Raw genomic sequence first — 13,287 nt, forward strand, 5'->3', positions numbered from 1 at the left:
ACCTGCTCTATAATGCAACTCCTTGGAAAAAACTTGCAAAAATGGAAGATTGTTTGGTTCTTGTATCTGATATTCAAAAACCCTGCAAAAATGGAAGATCGCTTGCTTTTGTATCTTATGTTCAGCTGGAAAGTGCACTTCAGTACTGGTTTTGAGAAAGTGAATTGCTTTGTGTCTGACCATGCATTTCCCACATGGTGTGATAACTACACAGGGGACCAGATGCACTCCCTTTTCATTGAGCAGAAGGACATGTAAAATAAGGAAAAGGCACAGAGGCACAATCTGAGGTAAAGGATGCCAGCAACAACCTGCTCACCAGTCCACAAGACCTCAAAGGCAGATGGGAGTTCTTCCAGCAACTTCTGAATGAAGAAAACCCCATAGAGTCACTGTACTGCCCCAGGAACCTACAGTGATGGACCACACTAGCAGTAAGAACAGCACTAAGGGAAAGCAGTAGGATCAAATGAGGTCACAGCAGATATAAGATGCTGGGTGAAGTAGGGAGAATTGGCTCAAGAGGGTACTCGTAGCAGTATGGCTCGGAAGCAAACTTGCACTTGTGAAGTGCGATGCTTTGGACTGGATCAAAAATTTTAATCCTCTCTAGCTTTGGTACAGAGGCATAACTGTACAACATGTGCACTGAATGTGTTTTAATTTGTGGGTGGTTATAGCTAGCATGTCCACAATCTGACCAGCTGTGTTGGTGCCCAGCTGCTTTGGGGAATATCGGGCAGAGTGACCTCAGTTGTCTAACCTTCTGATGGCTTGTCAACTTTGTTACCGACCTCTTATCTGTACTAAGGAAGCCAACTGCTCTAGGGTACAGGGAAGTCCTGAGGGGGTGCCACCTTCCATTTAAATAGGAAATGCTGTTATGGGTTGCAGTAACTTGGATTTCGTAGTTGCTGTTCTACAATGTACACTTGCTATGGAGTGACCAGGGAGTAGCACAGACTCGGACAAAATTACCAAGGCCAAGCAATATTGATACCATAGCATGGAGGCCAGCTTTTGGTGGTCTAATTTGGGTAGAAACTCCCAGTTACAAAACCAATGGACAAAATTGTTCTGTAGGAACTGCATTAAAGTGTGCGTCTGCATTTGTCTAACTTTGCTGAATGTGTTCTGAAGGGGTTCTAAAGTCACCAAAATGCAAGAATGTACAGTGAGCTAGATGAGGTTCTAGACGGCAGGTTATCGGTTCATGTATTAGCAATTAGGTGGGGGTGAGCAATTCATGAGGAGCCTTTAAGTTTCTAATCTAAATTACTAGCTACTGAATATTGTATAAATATAAAACGTGGGGACAGTTTCTAACTTTTTTTTCTTGTCTTTTCAGTGACTTTCAAGATTATATATTTTAATGCGAGAGGTAAGTTTCATTTTTTGTTTTCCTTTGTTGCATTTATAATTCAGTTTTTGTACCACGTTTGTCTGAAGGCACTTTCTATCAAGTTTGGCACATGCTCAAGTCATGGTACACAATGAAATCTGGGGTGTCTGGTCTGGCATGCTTTATTACTTGAGGTCATGAGATTTGAACTTTGCCATGTGAGGGCTTGCTATGGCCAAGCTAGTACCTGAAGAGTATTCATTGCTACTCCTGTGTTCATTACAAAAATGCTAATTTTGTATGTTGAAGTGGAAACTTATGTTTTATGACCAGAAATACAATTTTAGGTAGGATCCCACATTTAGGGCTAGGTGTATTAGTTTTTGGCAGCGGGGGAGTACAAACTGGGAGTGGATTTTTATTGATTTGCAGTAGGTCTACTTCCAATCCATAGTGGCATTGGAGTAACAGTGGGACACTGAAGTTGAAGGTGGGCTGTTGTACTGAGGCATGCCCATTTGGTGTAGGTGTTTTGGAAACATTTAGGACAGTGATGTCCTTCAAGAATGCAACTGCAGTCATAACATATGGGTTGTCCTGCCTCGGGCAGCCCTCGGTCGGCCGGATTCCAAAGTCTGGGTCCGACGTCGGCTGATGTCGCATTTCTCTCCGACGTCAGAGCGGCTGGAGTACATAAGCATCAGCCGACGCCATCTTCAGTCTTTCTTGCCGCGCGGTGCCCGAAGCAGAAGCAGTTCGCAAGTGCCGGTTGGTTAGCTCCTGTATTCTTCAAAACCCAAGTCATCAAAAAAGCTAAGTACCCCGTTGGGGACCTTTTCTTGCCTCAGCCGATGTCAGAAATTACTAAAAAAGTAAGTAATTGTTTGTCTTGTGGTAAACAAATACCTCATAAGGATTTCCACTCTTACTGCCTTCCTTGCCTTGGCCCAGACCACGACGTCTCGGCCTGTGCCGCCTGTGCTCGCTTCAGTAAGCGCACTCAGGTGCTGGGCGGAGTTCGCTGAAGACTTTAGGTGAAAAATTCGATTATACAATGCCGTCGAAACTACCGACATCGCAGACTCCTAAGAAACGAAAAGACCGGGACCGACATCCTCGGCCCGCATCTTCCACCGACACCACGCCAAAACCTACCGCGAGTGCCCCAGTTCTATTTCACCGCTCCGAACCAAAGACACCGCATTACCGATACCGGAGACCACACTGACGCCAGTTATTGTTTTTCCTCCGGATACTGAAACCGAGGAAATGCCCGAGACCATTGCTGTGGATAAGGTCACTCCTGCACGTGGAGCTGCTAGGCCTCCCATGTCCATGTCTATCAAGGCCTACACACGTGCTAAGGCAGCCAGCAAGACCAAGCATCTTACTGCTAAAGCCTTACCTCAGCCTACTCCAGAAACACAAATCATGACCATGGCCGCAGACATAATTTCCATGATCAGAGGTTCCCAGGCCCATCCAGAGAGAGGATCCCAGCCTCCTTCTGATGAGAGCCCCCAGGTTGAACCCTTCGACCCTCCCCCTTCAGATGAAGATTCTGAGGACTCTGTTCACTCTGATAGCCAGGAAGAGCCCTTCCAGACCTATGAGGACTCCATCCCCTTGGCCTCCCCTCCTGAGGATATTTCTTTTGGGGAAGTCCTACATTCCATGAGGAAACATTTTAAGTGGCAAGGCCAGGAATATTCTGATTCCAGAAAGCGCCTTCGTACCTTCCTTAAAAAGCCCCAACACAGGCCCTTAGCTATACCTCCTGTGCTTGATGGTTTGGATGATCTATACTCTGACTCCAGTGTTACCCCTGATACTCTCCCTCCTGCTCCTGCCAAGCCAGACGGATACTATAGGGTCCCAGAAACACATTCTCATTTCTTTAGGGCCCATGCTGTTGATTTAGAAACGATTTCACAGGGACCAAAAGGGGTTTCAGCTACCACCTCCAAAAATCCCTTACCTTCCCCCATCTCTCTAATGACCTAGCTTCCCTGTTGGAAGAAGGTCTACACCTCCACTACTTTATCTATGAGAGCTCTCAATTGTCTCTTTCATATGTTTCAATATCAGGATTACCTGTTAGATGATTTACAGAAAACATTGGCCTCTCCTGAACCTTTAGATAGGAAATCTTTGCAGGAGGCTGTACATAATTCTCAGCAAGTTAGCAATCACTTTCTGCAGTGTGGATATGATGCATTGGAAGCTTCATGTAGGGCAGCTATGACAGGGGCGGTCATTCGTAGACATGCATGGTTAAAAGAACAACCTCTACCAGATCATGTTAAGGCAAAACTTGATGCACGCTTGGAAAAGAACAAGCTTTTTGGTGCTAATGCTAAAGATGTGTTAAAGTCCATTGAGGAAAAAGCCAAGTCAGTTCAGACAGTCAAAGATTTCCTCCAGGTTCAGCCTCCAAAATTTAGCAGAAATTGGCCTTCAAAAAACTGGTCCTTTCCTAATCCTGAAAGATTTCAAAGGGGTAAAAACAGGCGTGGCCGAGGAAGAGGACAATACAGAGGTTCCTACAGGGGACGACAATGGCAACCAGCAAACCAAAGAAGTGACGCAGGGGTTTCTCCTGCCCCACAGGGACAATCTCAATGACTTTCCTCTACTACCGCTGACCAAGGAGCAAACAGAAGCTCCTTTGGGCGGAAAATTATCTCTGTTTTCAGACAATTGGCACAGATTGACAAAGGACAAATGGATTTTGGACATTATAGACCAAGGTTACAGGTTCCACTTTCATACCTTACCAAGGAAACAAGGCATGCCAAACCTACCACAAAACCAGAGGGCAGAGGCTATCAAGCAAATTTCTCTGCTTGCTCACATCAAAGCAATAGAAAAAGTTCCACAACAAGAACAAGGCCAGGGATTTTACTCAAAACTGTTCCTTGTTCCAAGAAAAGAAACTCAATGGAGACCAATACTGGATTTGTCCGCATTAAACACTTTTCTCATAGTACCAAAGTTCAAAATGCTGACTCTACAGCAACTCCTTCCCATGCTGGGCAAGGGGTCTTGGCTGATTTACTCTGGACCTCAAGGAGGCATACCTGCATGTCCCTATCAGACAAAGCTGCAGAAGATACCTCAGATTTCTTGCAGGGCCAGAGCATTATCAATTCTCAGCATTGCCATTTGGCTTATCTACTGCCCAGAGTATTCACGAATGCCTGGCTTCAGTAATTGCTCATTGCAGGCTCCAGGGGATCCAAATTTACCCGTACCTGGACGATTGCCTCATACAAGAGGATGACAAACTGATGTTGACAAACAACTTGAATTATGTCATACAATTGTTACAGGCTCTGGGATACACAGTCAACTTCCAAAAGTCAAGACTTCAGCCATCCCAGAAAATAACCTTCTTAGGAGCCAAACTAGACACAGCCTCTCAAATGGCTTACCTGACAGAAGACAAGCAAAAGAAGTTAACTCATTATTTCAAAGGTTTGGCAAAGCTCACCCAGATGACTGCAAGGAGATTCCTACAGGCCCTGGGTTACATGGCATCCTGCATTCTCCTGGTTCCATTAGCAAGACTACACATGAGAAAGCTACAATGGTACCTAAAAAGCTTATGGTCTCAGCACAGCAACAACTTAAAGGCAACCATACCGCTCATTCCATGCCTACAGAAGGAATTTCTATGGTGGGCCTCGGTAAGCCAGGCAAACACAGGTATGTCATTCAAAAAACCTCAGATAACACAGACCATGACCACAGACGCCTCAGACCTTGGATGGGGGGCGCACATGGAGGGCAGATGTGTTCAAGGACAATGGTCTCCAAAGGAAACACATCTGCATATCAACCAAAAAGAAATGCTGGCAGTAATGCATGCCATCGAGGCCTTTCGACAACAGCTTCAGCAAGGCCACCTGCTAATACGGACAGACAACACCACTGTGATGTGGTACATAAACAAGCAGGGGGGCACCCATTCTTACCCCCTTTGCAGACTGACAATGAATCTTTGGGAAAAATCACTGAGCCTAAACATACAGTTGCAATCCCAGTTCGTTCCAGGCAAAGACAATGTGCTGGCGGACAGCCTAAGCAGGAATTTCCTAGACCCCCACGAGTGGAGGTTACATCCAGAAATCTTCATACGACTCACCTCACCTCGACATGGGGCAGGCCAGAAGTAGACCTATTTTCCTCCGACCTCAATCATAATCTACAAAAGTTCTGTTCAAGGACATATCATCCACAAGCATGGAAAATAGATGCTCTCTCATTCAACTGGAACTTCTAAAAATCTATGCATTCCCACCTCTGCCACTGATGACCACAGTATTACTAAAGATCAAAGCAGAGAAGCCCAAGGGGATCCTAATAGCTCCAGAGTGGCCAAGACAGCACTGGTACCCACTACTACGGAGCATATGTCACAACAAAAAGTGGGCCCTTCCCCAATGGCCCCAACTTTTGACTCAACACAACTTCAAGACAGTACACCCCAACATTCAGACTCTACAGCTAACAGCTTGGGAGATCCCATGAATAACCTCAATCTATCTCTCTCCGAGGAAGTTCAGAGGATACTAACAGAAGCCCGAAGACCATCCATCAGAAAAGTTTACTCAGCAAAATGGAAGAGATTCAGCATTTGGAATACCAGCAAGGGTCATGATGCATCATTATTGAGCATCCCTCTCATTCTGGAATATTTGGCAGATATGCTACAGAATGGACTCTCATATTCTTCCATAAAAATACATGCTTCAGCTATTTCAGCTAGATATAACACTGATCCACCTGTGTTTTCACACCCTTTGTTAAGGCAATTCCTTAGGGGAATCAAGAATATAAAGCCACCAAGAAAGGCTCCAGTACCAGCTTGGGACCTCAACTTCGTCTTAGAAAAATTGACTCTACCTCCCTTTGAGCCAGCAGCTTCTGTGGACTTACAATTTCTCTCATGGAGGACAGCTTTCCTGTTGGCAGTTACCTCAGCAAGAAGGGTTTCGGAACTACAGGCCCTAATGGCAATACCACCATTCATAATCTTTCACAGAGACAGGGTCTCCTTACGAACCAACCCTACCTTTATGCCAAAAGTGGTATCTAGGGTCTCTTTAAACCAAGCCATTCACCTGCCTACTTTCTTTCCCAATTGTGAGAACAAAGGGGAAAGACTGTTGCATACCTTGGACATTCACAGACAACTTCGCTACTACCTGGACAGAACCAAGACCAGTAGGAAGTCTGATCAGCTTTTTGTAGCTTACGCCCCTAGAGTACAAGGAAGAGCAATTTCCAAACAGACTATTTCAAAATGGATTGAGCATTGCATCAGATTCTGTTATTCCTTCCATGGAAAGAGTGTACCAGCCAATGTCAGACCACACTCCACCTCAACAGCATTCTTAAGAGGGGTGCCTACAAAAGACATTCTAGAAGCTGCTACATGGAGCTCCGTGCATACATTTTCCAAACACTACAACCTTCCTCTATATTCCAGATCCAGAGAAGGCTTTGCTTCTGCAGTCCTGCAGGGATTGATAGCTACACCATCCTTTTCTTAGAGCATTCCACCTCCCCCAGCTAAGCTATGGTATTCAACCCATATGTTATGACTGCAGTTGCATTCTTGAAGGACATAGTACAGTTTTGTACCTACCATAAATGTAGATGTCCGATAGATATGCAACTGCAGTCGGGTTTTCCCTCCCTCCTTCCCCTCTATGCCTTGGGTCCACTCCTATCCCTGTTACCCTTAGCTGGGGATATCTGTTATGGTGTATCTATTTATTGCTTATTTATTTGTCTGGAAATCTGTTTTTCTTCCAATTTGATTACAGCCTTCCTTGGAGGGCACCTGGCATCTGGGGCAAGAAACACTGAAGAAGATGGCGTCGGCTGATGCTTATGTACTCCAGCTGCTCTGACGTCGGAGAGAAATGCGACATCAGCCGACGTCGGACCCAGACATTGGAATCCGGCCGACCGAGGGTTGCCTGAGGCAGGACAAACCCATATGTTATGACTGCAGTTGCATATCTATCGGACATCTACATTTATGGTAGGTACAAAACTGTACTTTTTGGTTGAAGCATCAGAGGCTTAAATGTGGTGCTTTACAAGCCTGAGGTTTCCGAATGACAGTCCTTGACTATTAGGTTCATAGGTGTGTGTACTAAGCTAATGGCACTGGAGCCTTTACAAGCCTAACCCATAGGATTTACCCTGGCATCTTGCCACCAGACATTCACTTTATACCTTGGGCAGACTAAAAGCTATATGCTATCCAGTCTACTTCTGATGTTTTATAAATTATGAATTCTCTTCCTTCAGTTATTGCAATCTTTCTGGTGGTTGGGAGAGAAATTGGTTATGTGGCTGCCTTTGTGTCGAAGACTGCTAGAGGAAAGGGATAAGCCATCATCTATATCCTCAAAGGGCTTCTGTTCCCTAGTGACTAGGGTGGATAGCTTTTATGCCATGATATTCTCTGCCACTAGTTCAAAGGGATGTACTGATGCAACTCTGTATATTGCAGTCCTGTTTAGCTGTGTACACTTTATTCTATGACCGTTTCCCGTGGGTGAAGTGCTTACATTGCATGTTTGACTTGACAGTAAATATCTAACCCACATAACTGCATTACAGAATAGCAATGTGGGTAGAAGTATTAAGCTTCCAAATGTCTTGGAGGGAGCCAAGCATCACCTTGGTCAGTACTGATACAAGCGCTGCAGAGATGACTGGCTTAGTTCCACTAGGCTACTAGCCTCTCTTTTTCAGACTAGATCTGAGAAGGTATTTATACTGTGGGAAAACCTGCCTGGGCATCATCTGAATTTCCTGTGCTTGATAGCTGCCATGGGATGTCTTCAATCCACCTGAACGATTTAAAAAAAAAAAAAAATCTTGACAGATGGGGGGCACTGAGGATGACGCAGTTCAGGAATGCAACACCCCCCTTTGTGTATGGCAGTATCAGCAAGCCATCTCTTTGGTGTGGAAATCGAACCTACAGCCTTCCACACCAAAGGAGTGTGTGCTACCTGTTGTGACACTTGACACTTGTTTTGTTTTTCCACCTTTCACTTTGGCAGCCATTTTGATTCTTTTACTAACACGAATTTACAAAATAGTGGTACTTCTGCATCCCACATACTAATACTTTCTGACTTGAGATGTTAAACAGACTTTTGTCATGCCTTTGCATGCAGTGAGCCATTTACTGAAATGAGATGCCACTGGTCCTTGTCCAGTTGTGGTCTGTATCTATTCAGCTAACGGACTCACTCTACAACTTCCCAGTTGTATGATAAATATCTTTCTTGTCTTCATCTTAATCATTCCACCAGTGTTGCATTTCTTATGTAAAAATTCTGTTAGAGCAGCCTTTACTTGTAACAAGATGTTGCCATTGGATACAAAGCCTTAGCATATTGTTAGTTCTTCTAATTCCTGTCTTTCTAGAATTGTGAAGTAATCCCTCCCTCCACAAGTCCTGCACTGTCAACGGATTCTTCAACCAGGGCAGCTAATTTAATGACTGGTTTGGAAGTGAGTAACGAGCCCTTTCTAATGCCACCCGTATCCCTTTTTACTTCATAATCCCTTTGAAAATTCTAAGGCAATACAGGTATTTTTTAAGGTTCACCTGATCCCTCTTGGAACAGCATTGCCTGTTTCACCAAAGTGTGTTCCCCAAAAACCTGGATGGTAATGGAGTTTACTTCGCGAAGTGGTTGAAAGCTAATTATTCATGTGATAGGCTAGGGATAATATTTTACACTGGTACCAAATTACATAAAGCAGATGGGCAGTGGTGACATGCAGTGCTGTAGCACAAAGCATCACAGTACAGCACAACTAATGTATGCTGTCATAAGCTATTCTGCTACAACCAAGACAGAGGGATGGTGTGCATGACCTAAGTTGTCTTTCTGTATTCATGGCAATCCTGTGGCTGCCATTATCCAACCTTTACTTGAGAGCTAATGGTAGGGCATAGCACAGTTCTGTGGAACATCAATGTGGTGTGAAGTGCCCAATTTGCTCATAAATGGGGGGGGTTCTAGTAGGAAGGGTAGTGCACAAGGCTGCTTGCTAAGAAGCAAATTTGTTGGGGGGGGGTCATTTTAAAGAGCAGTATAATAACCCAGTTGCCCTTCACATGGAGAAGAGGTAGTGGAAGAAAATGGCATAGATATTAGGTGAGGTGTGTACAGAAGATGCTATAGATGGGGTGGGTAGAGGGCTGACACAAAGATGAGAAGTTGCTGGCATGGCTGGCTGCAAGGTGGCAGATGTCCAGCTGGCTGCTTCTTTAGGGGGCCTGTTGATTTAAGTCGGCTGAATTGACTTGTAGTTGCTCTACATTGCCAGCATGACCAATCTAGGTGTTCCTACCAGATGCGTCCTCTGAGAAGGGCATATCCACTATAGATGAGCACTGTAAGAGTCTGCAGTGTAACCTGTGCATTGTCCCTGATGTGAATGTCTGATCCAAGTGCAGACCACTGTTGTACACTGCACTAGCTGTCCAAGTGTGCTGCTTGAGCATTTGGCACACATCCTCCCACATGCCAATTGGTCTGGATTGGTAGTGTTTCTGCTGCTGAATTCCTGTTGGCAGATATATGTACCTTTTGACTGCTGTTCACTAGTTGGTTATGAGAGTTCAGAGACTAGAGATGCTGCAATGTCCTGGTGCAAAAGACACTACATGATGATTCATGGCCTCTTGCACCTTGTCATCTTTGTAGACATTCCTTGGGCTCACCCCACGGGGTGTCTTTGCAGGATGTCCCCAGAAATTTTCCTCACCTCTTGTGAGACTTGAGCCTTGATGTGTCTGGCTAGCACTGTATGCTGCTAACCATCCTGTAGTAATGCCCCACATTAGTCACTGTGTGGATGTGATCCCAGAGTATGTCGCTGTATTCACTTGGTTATCATACCCAATACAAGAGTATTGGTTGCTTTTAGTGGGTCAGTGTTCAGTGCCATGTCAACCCCTATCCTGTGTGCATTATGATGCTTGATGCAGTGTTGATAGACTGACCTGCATAGTGTACTAGCATGCGTCCCTTCTCTGGTCCTGGATCAGATGTTGCTGCTGCTACACACATCTCTGCTTGTGACTTCAGCGCTACCACAAACTGTGGCTACTGGGGCTTCTCATCTGAAGGACTGTTCCTGCATTGTAGTATGCGATTAGAGGTATCTATCCTTGCAGCAGTCCAGACTCTTAAGCAACAACTGTGGCATGCTTCTTGTATGCTTAGGCCACTCTGTATGCATCTACTGACCAGGTGACCCTGTGGAAATCCCCCATGCCAGAACTGTTGGTATAGATCAGACTGGTACAATGTCTGAATCTTGAATTGCTTGGGTGGTGTGGACGCAACACACTAACTTCTCGGGCATTACAAACAACCTGGCATATGTTGCCTTCATAGCAATCTGGGTGCATTCTCACCCCCAGGATCTTGGGTGATTTCCTCTGCTGTCCTTGGGAACCAGATATGCTCCTAAACCAATTTCTCAACACACAAAAAGGTAAAGTAAACATCGCAAACATATCCCTTTATAATGTGCCATGTAGGTGGCTGGAATGTCTCTAGTCAGGATGGGAAAGATGCATCTAACATTTTGTGCTTCCAGAATTACCATATCCATTGATTCTGCTCTTGGGCAAATGGCATAACTTGATCCTGTCTCGTATTGTATTCCAATCCATTGATCTGCTGATCTCAGTGTAGCCAGAGTGACCAGAGTATCACTTCTCTTTGGTTTAGGTAACTCTGGCTGCTAGCAAATGGCTTCAACACCTGTTCTCCTTGAATATCTGCTTTTAACAGAGGCTAGCATGGGTGTGCAGCTTCACTATTATGGCTCAGATTTGCTCTGTCTTCTCCCAAACTTGCATGTTCTGTTTCTCACTTTCATAGGGAGCTCATTTCACTGTACATGTGCTGCATCCTTAACTTCAGGCATTGCTACATATGCAGTCTGTGGTCTAAAATTGTCCATGTCCTGATTTTTGCACTGCACGTTGTGAATCCCACCTTTTGACCAGTCAGTTAAAATGCTTCTTGTAAAGTCCACCGAGTTGGATTAAGAAGCCTTTCAAGTGGAGCATTTTTTAATTCTGACTTTAGCTAGTCATACCCATCAAAAAAGGGATCCCAAAGACTCAGGCTTCCAATGCCTCCATAAGTAAATGCAGATGACATGATTAAACATACTGGCAGTCCCTCAAAACTACACATCTAGAACACCCTTTATGCTTAGGCTTCTGGTTGGATCCAGATTTTCAGTAGACCTAAATAGCTGTCTTTCACAAACTGAAAGATTCCTTTCTGAGAAGGGAGAATGGGGTGTCTCATGCTCGTGCTCTTGCAGGAGTTTCTAAAAACATGTCTGCACACTAAATCTGCAGCTTGGTCTTCTCCATCTTTCATCCTCTGAGAAGCCTTGCCTATATTCCACCTCCATGTCTAACCCCTCCCCCTTAATAGTTTGGATTGTATAGAGAGAGGGACTCTATTCAGTCTGATTTTATAAAATTGTTGGTCAGTATGCATGAATGTCTTGTACCTTTGTCCAGTGGTCAATGAAGATCATTGTTGTACCCCATTTAACAAATATTAAGTATTTCTGCCAAGCAGAAATGGCTTCATTCTTTTAATTTTATTAAATCTGAAGCTTGGTTATTGCAAATGGTTGTGGGATAAGTTGCCAATTAAAGAAAAGTGATGATGGTTGAGGGCTTCTTTCAGTCTTCAGGTACTGAAACTGTGTAGTTGGTCATGTGTTCTGCCTCTCTAAAAATAAGAGGCCTTTGTAATAATATGGTTGTACAATTCCACACACACTGGGCTGGTTTTCTGCCCTGGCACTAGTGCCTGCAATTCTGCCATTCCTAAACTGTGTAGTGGGTCGTGTTCTGTTTCTTTAAGAGGCCTTTGATGCAAAAAAAAATACACAAATAACCAACTTGTATTAAAGTTGTCGTTTTCCAATTTGCAATTTTTATTTTGAATTCCTAAATTGTCATGTGCTCCTTATGAGCCTCTCCTTGTGTAAATGTGCAACTGCATCTGATTTACCTTTTTTCTTGTGGGGGGGTTAAGTATATCGTGGACTACTTTTATACTTTGAGTGTCAAAAATGGCAATTTGCATGACCAAGTTTTTCATTAGTCACTCACATTCTAGTGACTCTACTGTGCCATTTGAAGGACCTTCACTCTTGCACTTGCAAGCATTCCATCTCTGTGCATAGTGGCAAATCTGGGGTTGAGTGGGAGTTGGTGCAATAGCAGTATTAGGAAACGGATGCTGCTAGTGGTAGCAGTATTGGGAAACGGATGCTGATAGTGGAGAAGACCTTCGGCCCTGACAGCTGACGACAGCTGATGCACTTGGTATTCTATTTAAACTGTAGGAAGACACCTTCGACAAGAACCTTTCTGCTTAAGTTTTTGTTCTTTCCCTCGCAGATCTGAAGGGTGCCAGAATAGCGGCACCAACAAGTGGTGAACCAGCCACTACTTGATAAGCTGCACCTAAACTTTGCTTCAGATTAGGCCCTCCCTGTTATGCCCAGCTGCTATACTGGCCACAGAGGCTACTTCTGAAATGTCTGAAGCCGCATACATTTGCGTGAATCTGATTCTGGGATTTCATATTACTTTTTACCAGCGGCAGTGAACATGTAATTTCGTAACTAGTACAGTTGCTTTCCTGCATCTATAATTATTGGCAGGTTTGTCCCCAAATCCCTCCGTGCAGCTGTCCCTCATGCATATCTTGGTGTACAAATCCTATTGCAGCATGGTTTTATTTCTTACAGGCAATTTGCTTTCTTCCCTGTGTACATGATACTTGTTCTGCATATTGAAGTTTTACTGACCTTTCATATTCAGTTTATTGCAAGACTGTCGTAGTGCT

At 44.4% G+C, this 13,287-nt stretch overlaps 1 protein-coding gene across 1 annotated transcript in view; it reads left to right on the forward strand.

The window, feature by feature from the left end:
• Positions 1-1,348: 1,348 nt before the first annotated feature.
• GSTP1 (glutathione S-transferase pi 1) overlaps positions 1,349-13,287 on the forward strand; it is a gene marked incomplete at its 5' end in the record, with an annotated part of 94,145 nt that continues 82,206 nt past the window's right edge. Inside the window, 1 exon segment of the mRNA XM_044084142.1 lies at positions 1,349-1,381. Within this exon segment, the coding sequence (XP_043940077.1) occupies positions 1,349-1,381 (33 nt within the window).

The sequence above is a fragment of the Protopterus annectens genome, chromosome 9.part0 (assembly GCF_019279795.1).
Source record: "Protopterus annectens isolate FY-2018-M chromosome 9.part0, PAN1.0, whole genome shotgun sequence".
NCBI lineage: Eukaryota > Metazoa > Chordata > Ceratodontiformes > Protopteridae > Protopterus > Protopterus annectens.